The 14564-nt window shown below is 39.3% G+C and overlaps 1 protein-coding gene across 1 annotated transcript in view; it reads left to right on the forward strand.

Moving 5' to 3' along the window:
- Positions 1-14564, forward strand: part of KLHL14 (kelch like family member 14) — a 100382-nt gene that overhangs the window by 26661 nt on the left and 59157 nt on the right. The window contains exon 2 of the mRNA XM_059040333.2: positions 1899-2020. Coding sequence (XP_058896316.1) covers positions 1899-2020 — 122 coding nt within the window. The remainder of the gene's footprint in view (positions 1-1898; positions 2021-14564) is intronic.

A 14564-nucleotide genomic window follows, 5' to 3' on the forward strand; every position in this document is an offset into this window, starting at 1 on the left:
CTACACGTGGAAACTGACAGCCATCTAAAAATATAGAGGCTTTCATCTTAATTTATACTCACAGAGTGGTTGATTATTTGAGCTAAACCTACAGGAAAAAATTGTCTTATATTAGTTCTGTAACCAGGCATTTAGGAGATTATATGGCACATGAATTATGTATTGTTTGTAAATAAAAGAGAGGTACTTACTGCACTGAATTTTCTTAACCCCTGTCAACAAACCACCCCAATCGTTGACATCCTCAAAATATGGAGCTCTTTGCTATTGTATTGTTTTTGTTTCCCAACTACTGATCTATAAGGCATATGGGTACAGTTCCAAAGTACTTCAGCTTCAAAGAAGTCGAGGTTTTTTGTTTGTGGCAAAATTAATATTGCAAGCTGATATCACATTGAACATTCTTCTACAAGTACAGCTCCCCCTATGCATGAGTCCCTGATAGGAGGTTTTCCAGAAGGTATTTTTTTCTGCTGAGGCATATACGAGGCATTCTATGGCACCAGAGTTTCATTAAAGGAATTCTCTTGTTCCCTTCCTTCCCGTGGAAATGTCATTAACTGTATTCAGTTAACTCTCCGAATGTTAGGTTCTTAACCAACAAACAGTGCTTCTCCACTAGGGCGTACTTCGCCAAGCGTCCTTGAATCAGAACGACCAGGCTGAATATGTAATCATAGCTTCTGAGCCACGCTGTGGGTGGTGATCATATTTAAGAGGAACCCTTTTCCATTTATTGACTTTTTCCTTCAATCATGGTTGTTTCGTTTCTTCCACCACCACCTTCAGCCTTTCAGGTGAACGGAAGTTTCAATTATATGTAAAGCAACTGTTAAATCAGCAGGGCCCTTGTGGGGAGCTGGGTCTCCCCTCCTCCGTCCAATCGCAAGTGAGCTCAATCCATTACTGTTCCCGAGGATCATACATCCATCAGGTCGAGTGTGCCGGCCAGGGTGCATCTTATAGCTTTTACTGCATATGAGACATTGCAGGCCTGTTCTCAGGAACTGCCAGGCAGACTGGGAATCACAGTCACGGTTAATAGCAGCGAATTGCCAGCTCTTGATGGGTGGGTAGTCACTCCTTTCAGTGGTTGCCCCCTGGGGGGAGAAGGTAGAAAAACAGAGGGAGGGAATTAGAGTGACTTTGCACAGCTGAGCAAGTTCATGCCGCTGGATCAGTGGCAAGCGTTGGCAGGGCTCCACTCTGGGGAGGCTCAAAACAACCTCACGGTCTCATTTTTACCAGTTGGTGCTGCTGTGTCGCCACTGGTGCCCTGGGATGGGGGGAAGGGGAGGGGGAGGAGGAGCTGGGAAGAGGATGAAGGCAGAAGTCTCAGCTAAATTAAACAAAAAGTCCTGTTCGTGCTGGTGAACCCACCCCAGTTAGCCCTTTGCTACTAATTGTACCAAACTGGTATTTGAAGTTCCCTGGGTGATTAAAGAGTTGGCTCACAAAGTCTCTGCATAACCTTAATTTTTTCAAGGTTCTTTGAGTGGAGAATGGTTTATAATAATGATTTTGACTAATACGATTTTTGACATGCAACTTTAATGCTTAACCTTAGTACAACTCCAGAGCATTTCATGTGTACTCAGCTGTAAAGAGTGATGATTTAAAGGGATAATATAAGAAAAAGGTCGTTCTAGAATGAACCTCTAACAAATTGCATAAAAGGAGCTTATTATTCCTTGAGTATGGGGATATGCCGTGCTTCTGATCATTTTTCTGCTTGGTTCAAAAAACATCGTTGAGACATGAATGGGAGAAGAAACAGGAAAAAAATGAAATAGAAATCTGCAAGCAGGGAACATTCTTTTGATGGGTATGATTTTGTTGCCACTGAAGGGGCTCTACAATAATGTGGTTATTCATCTCCTCTTTTGTTTTGGGTGAAGAATTCGCTCGAACAAGAAAATGCTGTTGTTGGTTGGTGGATTGCCTCCTGGGCCCGACCGGCTCCCCAGCAATTTGGTTCAGTACTATGATGATGAAAAGAAGACGTGGAAAATCCTCACAAGTGAGCGCCTTTCTTTCTTTATTTACCCACCTATTTATTTCAGGTGAGAGCTATCTTGATGAATTTGAAAACATGGTTAATCAAATTAGACATTTTATTGATTTGTTACCCTTTGGAGGTGTGTTTATGTATCACAGGGGATTTAAAGTAAAAGACTAAATTAACATTGCAGAGTGGCCCATTTGGTAGTGGAAGAGGCCTAAATTAAAACTGGCCTAAAATCAGTGCACTTGAGTTGGTGTTTCTGTGTGTGTTGCCACAGAGGGGGAGGGAAGACCGAGATCTTCCGAAAGAAATTCTTCCATTATGGTTTTGCTCTTGGAAAAGGGAAAGCTTGGTTAATAGCACTAGTAAATTTTCTCATGTCAAAATGATTGTTTAGCTCATTGTCTCTGTAACTAATGTTCATTTTGCTTTTTAGGCACCTTTCCTCATTAACCATTAATCTGTGGCCCCGGGTCTTTAGAGAACCATCCCCTTCCATTGCTCCACTGTTCAGATGGACAGATATACCCAGGACCTCTCCCTGCTGCATTAAATTGTTCTTGCAAACTCCCACCCAAGATTCTTCTCCTCCCCTCCTTAAAGGGTGATTGTGTTTTACAGCAAACCTCTTGCCTTGGGCACTGAGATTTGGAACTTATTGTTACATGGGTTACGATTCTCAATCTGACTCGGTCATGGAATCAAAAATCTTCGTTTCTTGAGTGCAGCGGGCTGTGTGCACTGGTCCCCTTGTGGGCACCGTGGCTGTCCTGGTCAATGAAACTAAATTTTAACTGTCAAAATTGCCCAGAGCTGTATAGATAAAATAATAAATGAGCAATTTTGATCCATAAATCAAAGCCATACATTTAAAACCGACAAAAGTGAAAGTTAGATTTTAAGCAGTTATATATTTTAGCAGATTTTTTTTTAAAGTCATTTCCTCTCCTCTTACTGAAAGCCCTTTAAAATAACAGAAACAGGACAACAGTTTGCCCATAAATGCAGGAGAGGAGCAGACATGTGAGGTGGTGCTTGAAATAATACATTTTGGAGCTGGCTTACCCCAGCGAAACCTGCAGTAGCATCGTCCAGGAATTGCAATGAGAAAGCTCCCTGGACACCTATACACTCTGGTTGTAGTAACGAAGTGATGGAGAGTAGAAGCCTGTTTAGGAAGGAAGAAAGAAAAATAAGTTAATGATGCCTTCAAATGATTTTCATTCTCTTTTTGACAAAAATACCATTCATAGTGGTTTAAACATCATCTGAATGAGTTGAGCAAGCTGTATTTTCAAGATTCGTCAGAAACTCAAGCTAAAGTAAAACCAAAGAATCAATTTTCTGACACTTGATCAATAGAGAAAGCCTACACAGAAGTAGACATGGATACGGGGAGGAGGAGAGAGGAAAGAGGAAGGACAAGAGATCCTTGATGAGAGATGACAGATAAACAGAGGCCAAGGGGCAGGGAGATATTACACCCAAGCGATAAATGGTGTTCACTCACAAATCCATCTCTTCTCCCAGATACATCAGGCAAGGTCCAGTTTTCTAGTGGTTTGAAGCCCTATGTTAAAGGCAAAAAGATTAATTAAAGCATTATGAACAATACCTAAGAAACATCTTAGGCTCATTTCAAGCCTTGTTCAGAGACAGAGTGATCATGCAATTTATTGTTCAACCTAGGAGACTTTAGAGCATGAGATGGGGATCTGTTAATTATGCTGGGGCAACGGGTATAGACTGGAACATAGGGTCACCCTACTTCAGTTTTTCATATTGCCTGATTTAACTCTTTACTTAGCAAGATGTAGTAAGAAAGCACGAACTTGAGTCAGTCAGACCTGGGTTCGAACCCACATCTGTGGCCTTGAGCAAGTCATATACATGTCCTGAGTCATGGTTTCTTCATTCTACAACATCCTTTGAGTATTTTTAAAATAAAATTGTGTTTGTAAATCATCTAGCACATAGCAGGAACTCAGTAAATTGCAGATACTATTGCTATTGTTGTAACACTGTTACCAATATTAGTGCAAGAACTGTATGTACCTTGATACCTTGGAGGCCTCAGTCAACTCAAGCTCTCCAGGAAGAGGGGAGACAAATTACATTGTAACAGACACAACACAAAGACCCACTGCTTCAGTAGGGAGACCATTTTCTCTAGTTTTTATATGTTGAATGTAGTCATCTGCAGACTAAGAAGTAAAGATAGATGGGTTACTGTTGACGCCATTCATCAGATTTGAAATTGAAGGAAATAAAGACATTAATGTATAGAAAAGTTCAAATAATGGGAACATTTTCAAAGATCTTGAATCTCTTTTCCTATACTCAGGCAGCTCACAGCTTTGAAATAAATGTCTACTCTACTTGTACTCTTCATTTCACTTGGCTTGTACTTTAAAAAATAGAGTTTATTGCTTGCTGGGCTGTGACTACATGGTCCCAAGTGAAAGCATATTTTTTAGGTTTATTGGAGAAATATAGACAGTTTATTTGGATGATTTCTGCTGCTGGTTTGTATTTTTTAATTAAGGCATCTTATTTGGCTAAACTGAATAAATAAGTCAGGTAACTGATCAATTTCCACACTCTTTGGCCCATCTAATAATAAATGAAGAAATGTTTCTTATTGGAATAAGAAAGTATCCAAATTCTCCCCAAATCCAATGAAACATTAGGAATTGCAGAGCTTCCCACGGTCATTTTTTTTTTTTTTTTTTGACCCCGAAGCACTGCCAAGCTAATTGGCAGGGAGTTGAGGATGACAATTAATTCTAGGAGACACTTCCTGGCATGGAGTCTGCTCATTTACTGAATGACTCTCTCCATAAAAACTAACAGATAAGCTAACCAGCAAAAACCTAAAACCTGAGATTAGCTAGAGCCTCTGAATCTTAGAATCCTTTACCCGTTTGGCTTGAGCAAATATTTTCCAGCCTGTCTCACAGACGTGCTGCTTTTAGAAGGATGCCATCCACAGGCAGGAACACAGATGCCCACTTATGGGTGCCACACCACTACACATGTAATAAAACCAAGAATTAAAAGGAAAGTCAGTCATAATTTTCTTTAGCTCTTATTCTGTTGTGTTATTTATGTTTTAGAAACACTATATAAGGGGTCCACAAATAACAAGAAATTGAATGGAGTGGAGGTGAGTGGAAGTGAAAAAGTGGTTCTACCTAACATAAAGAAAACAAAATTGAACAGTCAGCTAACCAGTGGCTTGGTCTACCCAAACAGCAAAGGGGACGATTATTCTCACTGAAAAGACTTAATAACATGCTAACACAACCTTCATTTTTATCCTCCTCTTTGGAAAAAAATCACTTATTTAACATTATAGAATTAATATTAAGAATAATAACAGATTCCCCAGCCTCTATCAGCAAAGCACTGAGAAATTCCCTGTAAAAATGACGGTAGGTCCTTTTGTAAATGTGAAATGTTAAGTATTGGCGTCGTTCTCCTGACTGTTAATAATGAAAGGGAAGTTGAAATGCACTTTTGTTCATTTTTATTTTACAGTACTGCTTTTTTTGCATTTCTCACTCCTGCACGCAGTCTGCCATTTCATTCTTAACCTATTAGGGAGCAGTACAGGGGACATGAATACTAAAATGGCCAATGCAAAAAGCATGCCTCTTGCACTTTGCAGGTCCTAAATCCTTCGTTTAAAGATCAAACAAAACAGTTCCCATGGTTACTATGTAGTTTCATAGCATATGACTAACACATCAAAGTTTTTATGAAGTCCTCGTGTGGAAGCAGCTTACCTTCCTTCCCAGGAGACAGTACAGAGGGGCCGTCTATTCTATTTGGGTTCCCCACTGACCACGTTCTTTACTGGTCGGTAAAGTGTTTCCCGGAAATTGACTTCCTTTTTCCTACATTTCAGGTAAGAGAGTCTACTTATTAGATGCTTCTTATTGTTTTCTGTGAGCAACACCAGGAAAAAGGATTTCAAAATATAGATTGATCTCTCCATGTGCTGCTGAGTAGTTCCCTTTAATAAGGTTAGAATAAAAACTAGAAGAGCTAGGTTAGAAAGGTGTGTTCCTTCTTTTGGCCACTTGCAGTTCCCTCCATTAGAGGGAGGGGGAAATGCCTTTTTTCCTCTTCCTTTCAATTTACAATTCTGTTCTTTGCTTGGTAGTGCAAGGATTTGAGGACTTGTATTTTTTCATTCGTAGAAAATAAAAGAAAGCATTGTGCAGAGGTTTCCTGGGTTGTCTTCTCTGGTTCATGGAGGACCGTGAACTTGATCCTATCCACCACGCAGGAACGGTCCTGGGGCTGGGCGTCATCGATTTCTTTTAGGAGAGTAACAGAGATCAGAGGCTGGTGGACTCTTCATTTTTTAAAAAAGAATATACTTTCCATAAATGTTGAAGAAAGACTACTGAGCAAACACATCTTATCTAAGACAATGAACTTCAGTTCCAGAAGATAAATATAGATTTGATGTTTATCCGATATTTGAGCAATGGAGAATGGTTTAATTGCTGGTTAATCAGGGAATAATAAACCTGCACATTGACAGTTTTGATCGGACTTTTTTCTTGGTCCTCTGTTTCTTGATTTCGGTTCATTTCTGTTCTTTGAGGATATATTGAGAGGAAAGGCAAGTTAGTCGAAAACAATCATTTCTTATAATTTGTTTTGAAAGAAATAAAAAGTAAGCTTAATTGAGGGTTTTATACCTGCAGGTTTCCTCTATTCATATGATCTTTATTACCAAGAACCAAAACCCACAAATTGTTTAATTTAATTTAATTTCTAGACAGGTAGGTAGGGTCTATAGATAGTGTACTTCTCGTTGCAGGAGAACCTCAGAAAACAACTATGTGCTTCCAGAATGACTCAAAATGCCTGGGAAGGATTTAGACTTAACTACAGACCTTATTCCTTTATGTAGCAAGCAATTATTGCATACCCACTCTGTGCTGGGTGGTAAAGTAGAATGTGATCATCTCTCCTTCCAAGAACCAGAGGAAGCAATTACAGTAAGAGTGTGCTGGGGAAGTGCCCAGGGGAAGGTGGGCTGCTATGGGAGCACAAAAACGGCCTTTCATCTAGACATGGGAGGTTAGGGAGGCTTTCCTAAAAGTGACCTTCTGTAAAGCTGGAAAAAACGGGTAGGAATTATTGATGCAAAGAGGTGGGTGATAAAGTATTTTAATAAAAGGGTCCAGTACTGGGAGTGCCAGAAAGCAAGAGAGACTTGGTACCTTCTAGAAACTAAAATGAATTTGTGTATCTATAGGAGAGCCTGAGGTTGGGGAGGTATGTTGTGGGGCTGGAGAGTTAACCAAGAGCCCTATTGTATGGGACCGTTTCGAGGAATTCCTAACATAGGTTCAAGAATTACGAATTGAGAGTAGACATAGCCCTCTCGTTTTTATTTTTGGTGTTAGTGAAAACACAGTGATCTAAAGGTTTTAAAAAATAGCATGGCAGTTCTTCTCTCTTAGCTTGGAACTTTGAATTTCAGTTCATGGAGTAATTGTTTCCAGGACATTGGACAAAGAAGAAGGAGAGAGAATTGTGTTTGGACTTTTAAAATATGTTAGCATCTAATTTTACCTTCAATGAGCTCAATTCTAATTTGGTATCCATGGCTGCACATTGCTATATATTTTGAATTATTTGCTGCTGTGTATTCATGCACCAGTGCATTAGTGGATTTTTCATAGATTTTTTAAAAAAAATATGTGTGGTGGTCACTCCATATACTGTATTTCAAGTAAGTTGGGTGACTAGAAAAACCAGTTGACTTTATTTCTGGTTTATATATACCTCCCTTGAATATGGCAATTGCTTTTTCTCCAGAGAACAGCATGGGTACCAATAATTCTGATGCCTTCTTTACACACCAGCTGTGGTATTTGCTACTGAATCTGGCGTGAAGGAGGTTATGAGTGATACGGGTTGCTTGGATTTGCTCTGTGTCAATCCTAGGCAAATTGCAGGCAAAGTCCAGCAAACCGTTGAATGTGAGCACTGAAAGATTAAATAATCTTCTTACCCAACCCTCTCATTTTACACGTTAATTTCATTCATTTAACAAATATAAGTGATACCTTCTAGGTAGCAGGCATTGTCCTAGATACAGAAAAAACAATGCTGAGTCAAAGCAAATAGCATCATGTGTTCACCAAGCTTAGAGTTTTGTGGGGGAATCAGCATTAGTAAATAATTCCAGATAGCAATATGTAATAGCCAAATGTGATAGATCTCTGAAGGAAGGGTATAAAATATATAAAGTCATGTAATGGAGAGACCAGATCTAGTGTAGGAGTCATGGACGATATCACCAAAGAAGTGACACTTGAGCTGAGAACTGAAGGATGAGACAGAGGTAGCCAGATGCTCAGGTAAAGATATGAGAGACGATTGCTTCAGGTTAGTTAAAAGTAAGTCCTAAGACCCTGTAGGAAGAAGGTGCATGGCTGAACTCAAACAGTGAGGGGGAGAAAGAAGTGATGTATGGCTAAAGACATTAGCAGAAACCAGTCCATGGACGCATTTCTAATGGCACATTCACAATTTTGGTTTTTACTTTAAATGACTGAAAGAGCAGAGGTGTCGTACCCAGAGTCCCATGATGATTTAGTGGCAGGATGAGGAATGGAACACTGGTCTCTCTGTTTCTCTCAAACAGTGCTGCCTCCTCACGTACCACACCAGTCTGTCTCACCAACAAGTGCTGTTAGTCAAGACTCCAAGCAGATGAATGGGATTTAATCTGTGCCGACCCATTGCACCCATGAAAATCTAAATGGATCCAATGCACTTGGATTAGTTCCATGTTCAGAGAGTAGAACTAGTACAGGTTAACTGAATAAGTATCCTACTCCTAGAGGTCAAGAATATAATATTGGTTTATGAACTAAACTGCAAATTAAGACGTGTAAGTGATGAAATTTGCATATAAGATTCCTGACAAGCCATAATTCAATGAAGATTTCTTGACATTTTAAATCTGTCTCAGAAGCAGTGTCAAAAATGAAACTACGGGCTTCCCTGGTGGCGCAGTGGTTGAGAATCCGCCTGCCAATGCAGGGGACACGGGTTCGTGCCCCGGTCCGGGAAGATCCCACATACCGCGGAGCAGCTGGGCCCGTGAGCCATGGCCGCTGAGCCTGTGCATCCGGAGCCTGTGCTCCGCAACGGGAGAGGCCACAACAGTGAGAGGCCCGCGTACCACAAAAAAAAAAAAAAAAAAAAGAAACTACACATACACACACACACACACACACAGAGCAACATCTCTCAGGACAGACAGATCTAAATGGAAATACACCCCCATTGTTGACCGTGAGCCTTTGGTCATGCTGCTTCCTTTCTGATCCTTCTCATCTGCACTGTGAATATAATTATACTCACCTCTTAGATTCATTGTGAAAATTAAATAAAATAATACAATAAAGTTCTGTGCTCAGCATCTGTAATATAGTTGTTCCCTTATACATTTTTTAAAATTTATTTATTTAATTTATTTTATTTTTGGCTATGTTGGGTCTTCGTTGCTGCATGTGGGCTTTTCTCTAGTTGTGACGAGCGGGGGCTACTCTTCGTTGCGGTACGCAGGCTTCTCTCTGCAGCAGCTTCTCTTGTTGTGGAGCACAGGCTCTAGGCGTGGGGGCTTCAGTAGTTGTGGCATGTGGGCTCATTAGTTGTGGCTCGGGCTCTAGAGTGCAGGCTCAGTAGTTGTGGTGCACGGGTTTAATTGGTACGCGGCATGTGGGATCTTCCTGGCCCAGGGCTCAAACCCGTGTCCCCTGCATTGGCAGGCGGATTCTTAACCACTGTGCCACCAGGGAAGCCCATTGATACATTTTTATTCTATCTGACTCCATTTTGTATTGTTTTATAACCAAAAAGAAGTGAATCTTGTCTTCTCTTATCATCAAAGGTTTGAGAAGGGAGACACACTTTTTTTTTCTTTTTGTAACAGTTATACATTTTATATTTTAATCTAATTACATATATATGTATATATATATATATTTTTTTTTTCGGTATGCAGGCCTCTTAATGTTGTGGCCTCTTCCATTGCGGAGCACAGGCTCCGGACGCACAGGATCAGCGGCCATGGCTCATGGGCCCAGCCGCTCCGCGGCACGTGGGATCTTCCCAGACCAGGGCACGAACACGGGTCCCCTGCATCGGCAGGTGGATGCTCAACCACTGCGCCACCAAGGAAGCCCTATATTTTTAAATTTTATTAAAGTATAGTTGACTTACACTGATGTGTTAAATTCTGCTGTACAGCAAAGTGACTCAGTAATATATATTATTTTTCATATTGTTTTCCATTATGGTTTCTTACAGGATATTGAATATAGTTCCCTGGGCTATACAGTAGGACCTTGTTGTTTATCCATTCTATGTGTAATAGTTCACACCTGCTAATCCCACACTCCCAATCCTTCCCTCCTCACCCACTTCCTTTTTGGCAACCACAAGTCTGTTCTCTATGTCTGTGAGTCTGTTTCAGTTTTATAAATATGTTCATTTGTGTTGTATTTTAGATTTCACATGTAAGTGATATCATATGGTATTTGTCTTTCTCTTTCTGACTTACTTCACTTAGTATGATAATCTCTAGGTCTATCTATGTTGCTGCAAATAGCATTATTTCATTCTTTTTATGGCTGAGTAGTATTCCATTGTGTATATATACCACATCTTCTTTATTCATTCATCTGTTGATGGACATTTAGGTTGTTTCCATATCTTGGCTATTGTAAATAGTGCTGCTATGAACATAGGGGTGCATGTATATTTTTTAATTATAGATTTTTTCTGGGTATATGCCCAGGAGTGGGATTGCTGGATCATATGGCAACTCCATTTTCACTTTTTTAGGAATCTCTGTACTGTTTTCCATAGTGGCTGCAACAACCTACATTCCTACCAACAGTGTAGGAGCGTTCCCTTTTCTCCACACCCTCTTCAGTATTTATTATTTGTAGACATTTAATGATGGCCATCCTGACCAGTGTGAGGTGGTACCTCATTGTAGTTTTTATTTGCATTTCTCTAATAATTAGCAATATTGAGCATCTTTTCATGTGCCTCTTGGCCATCTGAAGAAGACACACTTTTGACTCAGGATGAAATTTCTATTTCTAGCATGAAACTACATGTATCAGTTGGGATGGGCTAGATTATGCTGTGGTAACAAACAACTCCAAAATCTTAAACCAACAAAAAACTTAGTTCTAACTCATGCTAAATGCCAGCACAGGTTGGCAGAGGACGTCTGAGTCATTCAGGGATCCAGGCATATGAGGCTCTACCTTAACAGGCATTTCTACCATCAGCACAGCAGGGGGAAAAATGAGCTGCAAGCATCTTGCACTGGCAATTAAAAATGACATTTGTCATTTCTGCTCAGTCACAGGGTTCATTTGAGAGTCCTCTTGATCTGGAAACCAAATAAAGAGACGAATTATCTGGCTCCCTAACACAAAATGCACAGTGATAGATTAGGGACAGTATGAACACAGCAAACTCTTTAATTTAGAAAGAGCATAGCAATTTAGCAATCCCACCAAATAGGCATTTGGAAGGGTGCCTATCCAAAGTTGTGTTCCTTGATGAGAGTCCTCTCTAATTGTACTCATCAGCCTTTGTTCTCCATGGCCATGGATCCACTGTTTGGAAGATTCTTCTTTTTTCATTATCTTCCTTATCTGAAGTGAACCTGAGGATTGTACACTTCCTAGGAGTGGAAGAGTTTTCTAAGTACATTTCATGTCTAAGACATTTAGGGGACAATGGTTATTTTAAGTCTCTAATTGTCACAGGCTCTTGTAGTCCAGACTGGTGAATCTTTTGGTAGTTCATCCTCTGAAAAACTTAGCTGTCTTCTTAAATTTATATTTCCATCTACTCCATGGCCAGTGACCATATGCACTTTTCTGATATACTTCTTATATTGCTTTTTCCTTTGTTTTCTTATAGCCATTTTTCTCTTCTTTCTCTCTCTCTTTTCTCTCCCTCCCTAGTACTCTCTATATATTTGTCTATCTACCTGGCTCAGCTGGGAAAGCTCCCTTTTTACTCTTTTCTCTGAGTTAGAAGAGTTTACTGGGTGTCTCTCCTTTCATTGACACTTTCTTCTACGATACTCTAAGGTGGTAAAATTACTGTGAAAGCAATACTTTTTCTTTTTTTTTTTTTTTTGGAGTTAGGAGCAGAGAAAGGTTTATTGGAGGGCCAAGTAAGGAGAACTGGTGACATGTGCTCAAAAACTCTGAACTCCAAAAGCCGTAGTTTTAATTTTCTTTGTCAGTAAGCTGAGGGTTTTTTTAAAATTTTTATTGGAGTATAGTTGATTTACAATGTTGTGTTAGTTTCAGGTGAACAGCAAAGTGAATCAGTTATACATATACATATATCCACTCTTTCTTTAGATTATTTTCCCATATAGGTCATGAGAGTACTGAGTAGAGTTCCCTGTGCTGTACAGTAGGTGCTTATTAGTTATCTATTTTATATATAGTAGTGTGTATATGTCAATCCCAACCTCCCAATTTGTCCCTCCCCACCCTTTCCCTCTGGTAACCATAAGTTTGTTTTCTACATCTATAACTCTGTTTCTGTTTTGTGGGTAAGTTCATTTGTACCCCTTTTTTAGATTCCACTATAAGCAATATCATATGTTATTTGTCTTTCTCTGTCTGACTTACTTCACTCAGTATGACAATCTCTAAGTCCATCCATGTTGCTGCAAATGGCATTATTTTGTTCTTTTTGATGGCTGAGTAATATTCCATTGTATATATGTACCACATCTTCTTTATCCATTCCTCTGTTGATGGACAGAAGCTGAGTTGTTTTTTTTAATTTTTATTGGTGTATAGTTGCTTTACAATGTTGTGTTAGTTTCTACTGTACAGCAAAGTGAATCAGCTATACGTATACATATATCCCCTCTTTTTTGGATTCCCTTCCCATTTAGGTCACCACAAAGCACTGACTAGAGTTCCCTGTGCAATACAGTAAGTTCTCATTAGTTATCTATTTTATACATAACATTAATAGTGTGAATATGTCAATCCCAATCTTCCAATTCATCTCAGCCCTCAGAAGCTGAGTTTTAATTTACCTTTTTTGCTCAAAATTCTTTTCAATTTCATCTTTTCCCAGGTGAGACTGAAAAACATTGCTTCTTCCAATGCTGCACGCTCCTAGATTTTGAGACTATTTCTTTCTCTCCTACTTACAAATAGGCCGATGCTTTTTGTGAGATCATCTCTTCTTTGCAGATCTTGCCAAGCACAGCCAACAGCAACCAATACACACTATCAACATTCTGTTTTCCAACCTCTTCCCTTGGAGGTGGAAGTTTATTAAATAACTGATTAACCATCCAAGTAAAAGCAAACAACAGTTTTTACCTAGTGGTTTTCCATACCATAACATGCATTTCCATCTTTCCACCTTCCAGCATCTGTTTCCTTGTCATCAGCCACTGGGCCCTCTTAGAACCAATGCCTATATCTTTTAGAGGCTAGGCTAGGTTAGGCAGTCATAACAACAATCCCCAAATCTTAGTGGCTTATATAAGTAAAGATTTATTTCTTTTCATGTCACATGTCTATGGTAAGTTACCTAGGTCTCTATTCCATTTCTCCTCCTCTGGTACTCAGATTGGTGGAAATTCCACTATTTGCCTTATTCCAGTTGCCAAGGCAGAGCAGAGAAAAATTTCACACTGACTCTTTAAGCTTCTGGCCTGAATTAACATATTCTATTGGCAAAAACAAATCACATGGCCACACCTAACTTCAAAGTAGGTGGAGAAATGCAACCCTCCCAAGCTCTCAGAAGGATAATCAAAATATTTCTTCAATAGCCCTAATGATTACAACAGTGCACCCTTACGTTCAACAAATATTTGGTTCACTCTTTATGAAAAGTATTCTCACTCCTCCTATGAGCAGTTATCAGTCAGAAGTCATAGCTGCTCCTCCATGCATCTTTCTATCTCTTCCTGCATCAATGTGACTTTATTGTTGGGACTGATCTTTATTCACAGAAGATTAGATGCCTCTGCGTTAAAGGAAAAGTTTTAAAGTACACTCCAAATATTACTATAATGCATTTGAGAGGAAATTTCCCTAATTTGGACTCCTCTCAAATAGTTTAAATATGTCCTAGTTTATGTAATTTTTACTAGTTCTACTGTTCATTATATATCAGCTAGTATGCATCTATAATATAGTTATACAAAAACATATATAGATATAAATCATATAGATACACATAATTACCATAGAACAGAATGGTTTTTATCATTGAGAGAGATGATAAAAAAGGAATTGAAATGACTTTCAAAAGTACAACAACAAAAAAATGAAAACCTAGGGCAGTGATTATTATACGCAAATAACTCCATCAAAATAAGGGAGTAATTAAGGCAGAGTGCAGATAAGCAAACTGTTCCTTTTTAGACCCACAACATGACTCTATGGTGGCGTCAAGGAACTAAATCTATATTTTGTGCCTATCTGGCCAGTTAGAATTTTTG

This window comes from Kogia breviceps, chromosome 15 (genome assembly GCF_026419965.1).
Source record: "Kogia breviceps isolate mKogBre1 chromosome 15, mKogBre1 haplotype 1, whole genome shotgun sequence".
Lineage (NCBI taxonomy): Eukaryota > Metazoa > Chordata > Mammalia > Artiodactyla > Physeteridae > Kogia > Kogia breviceps.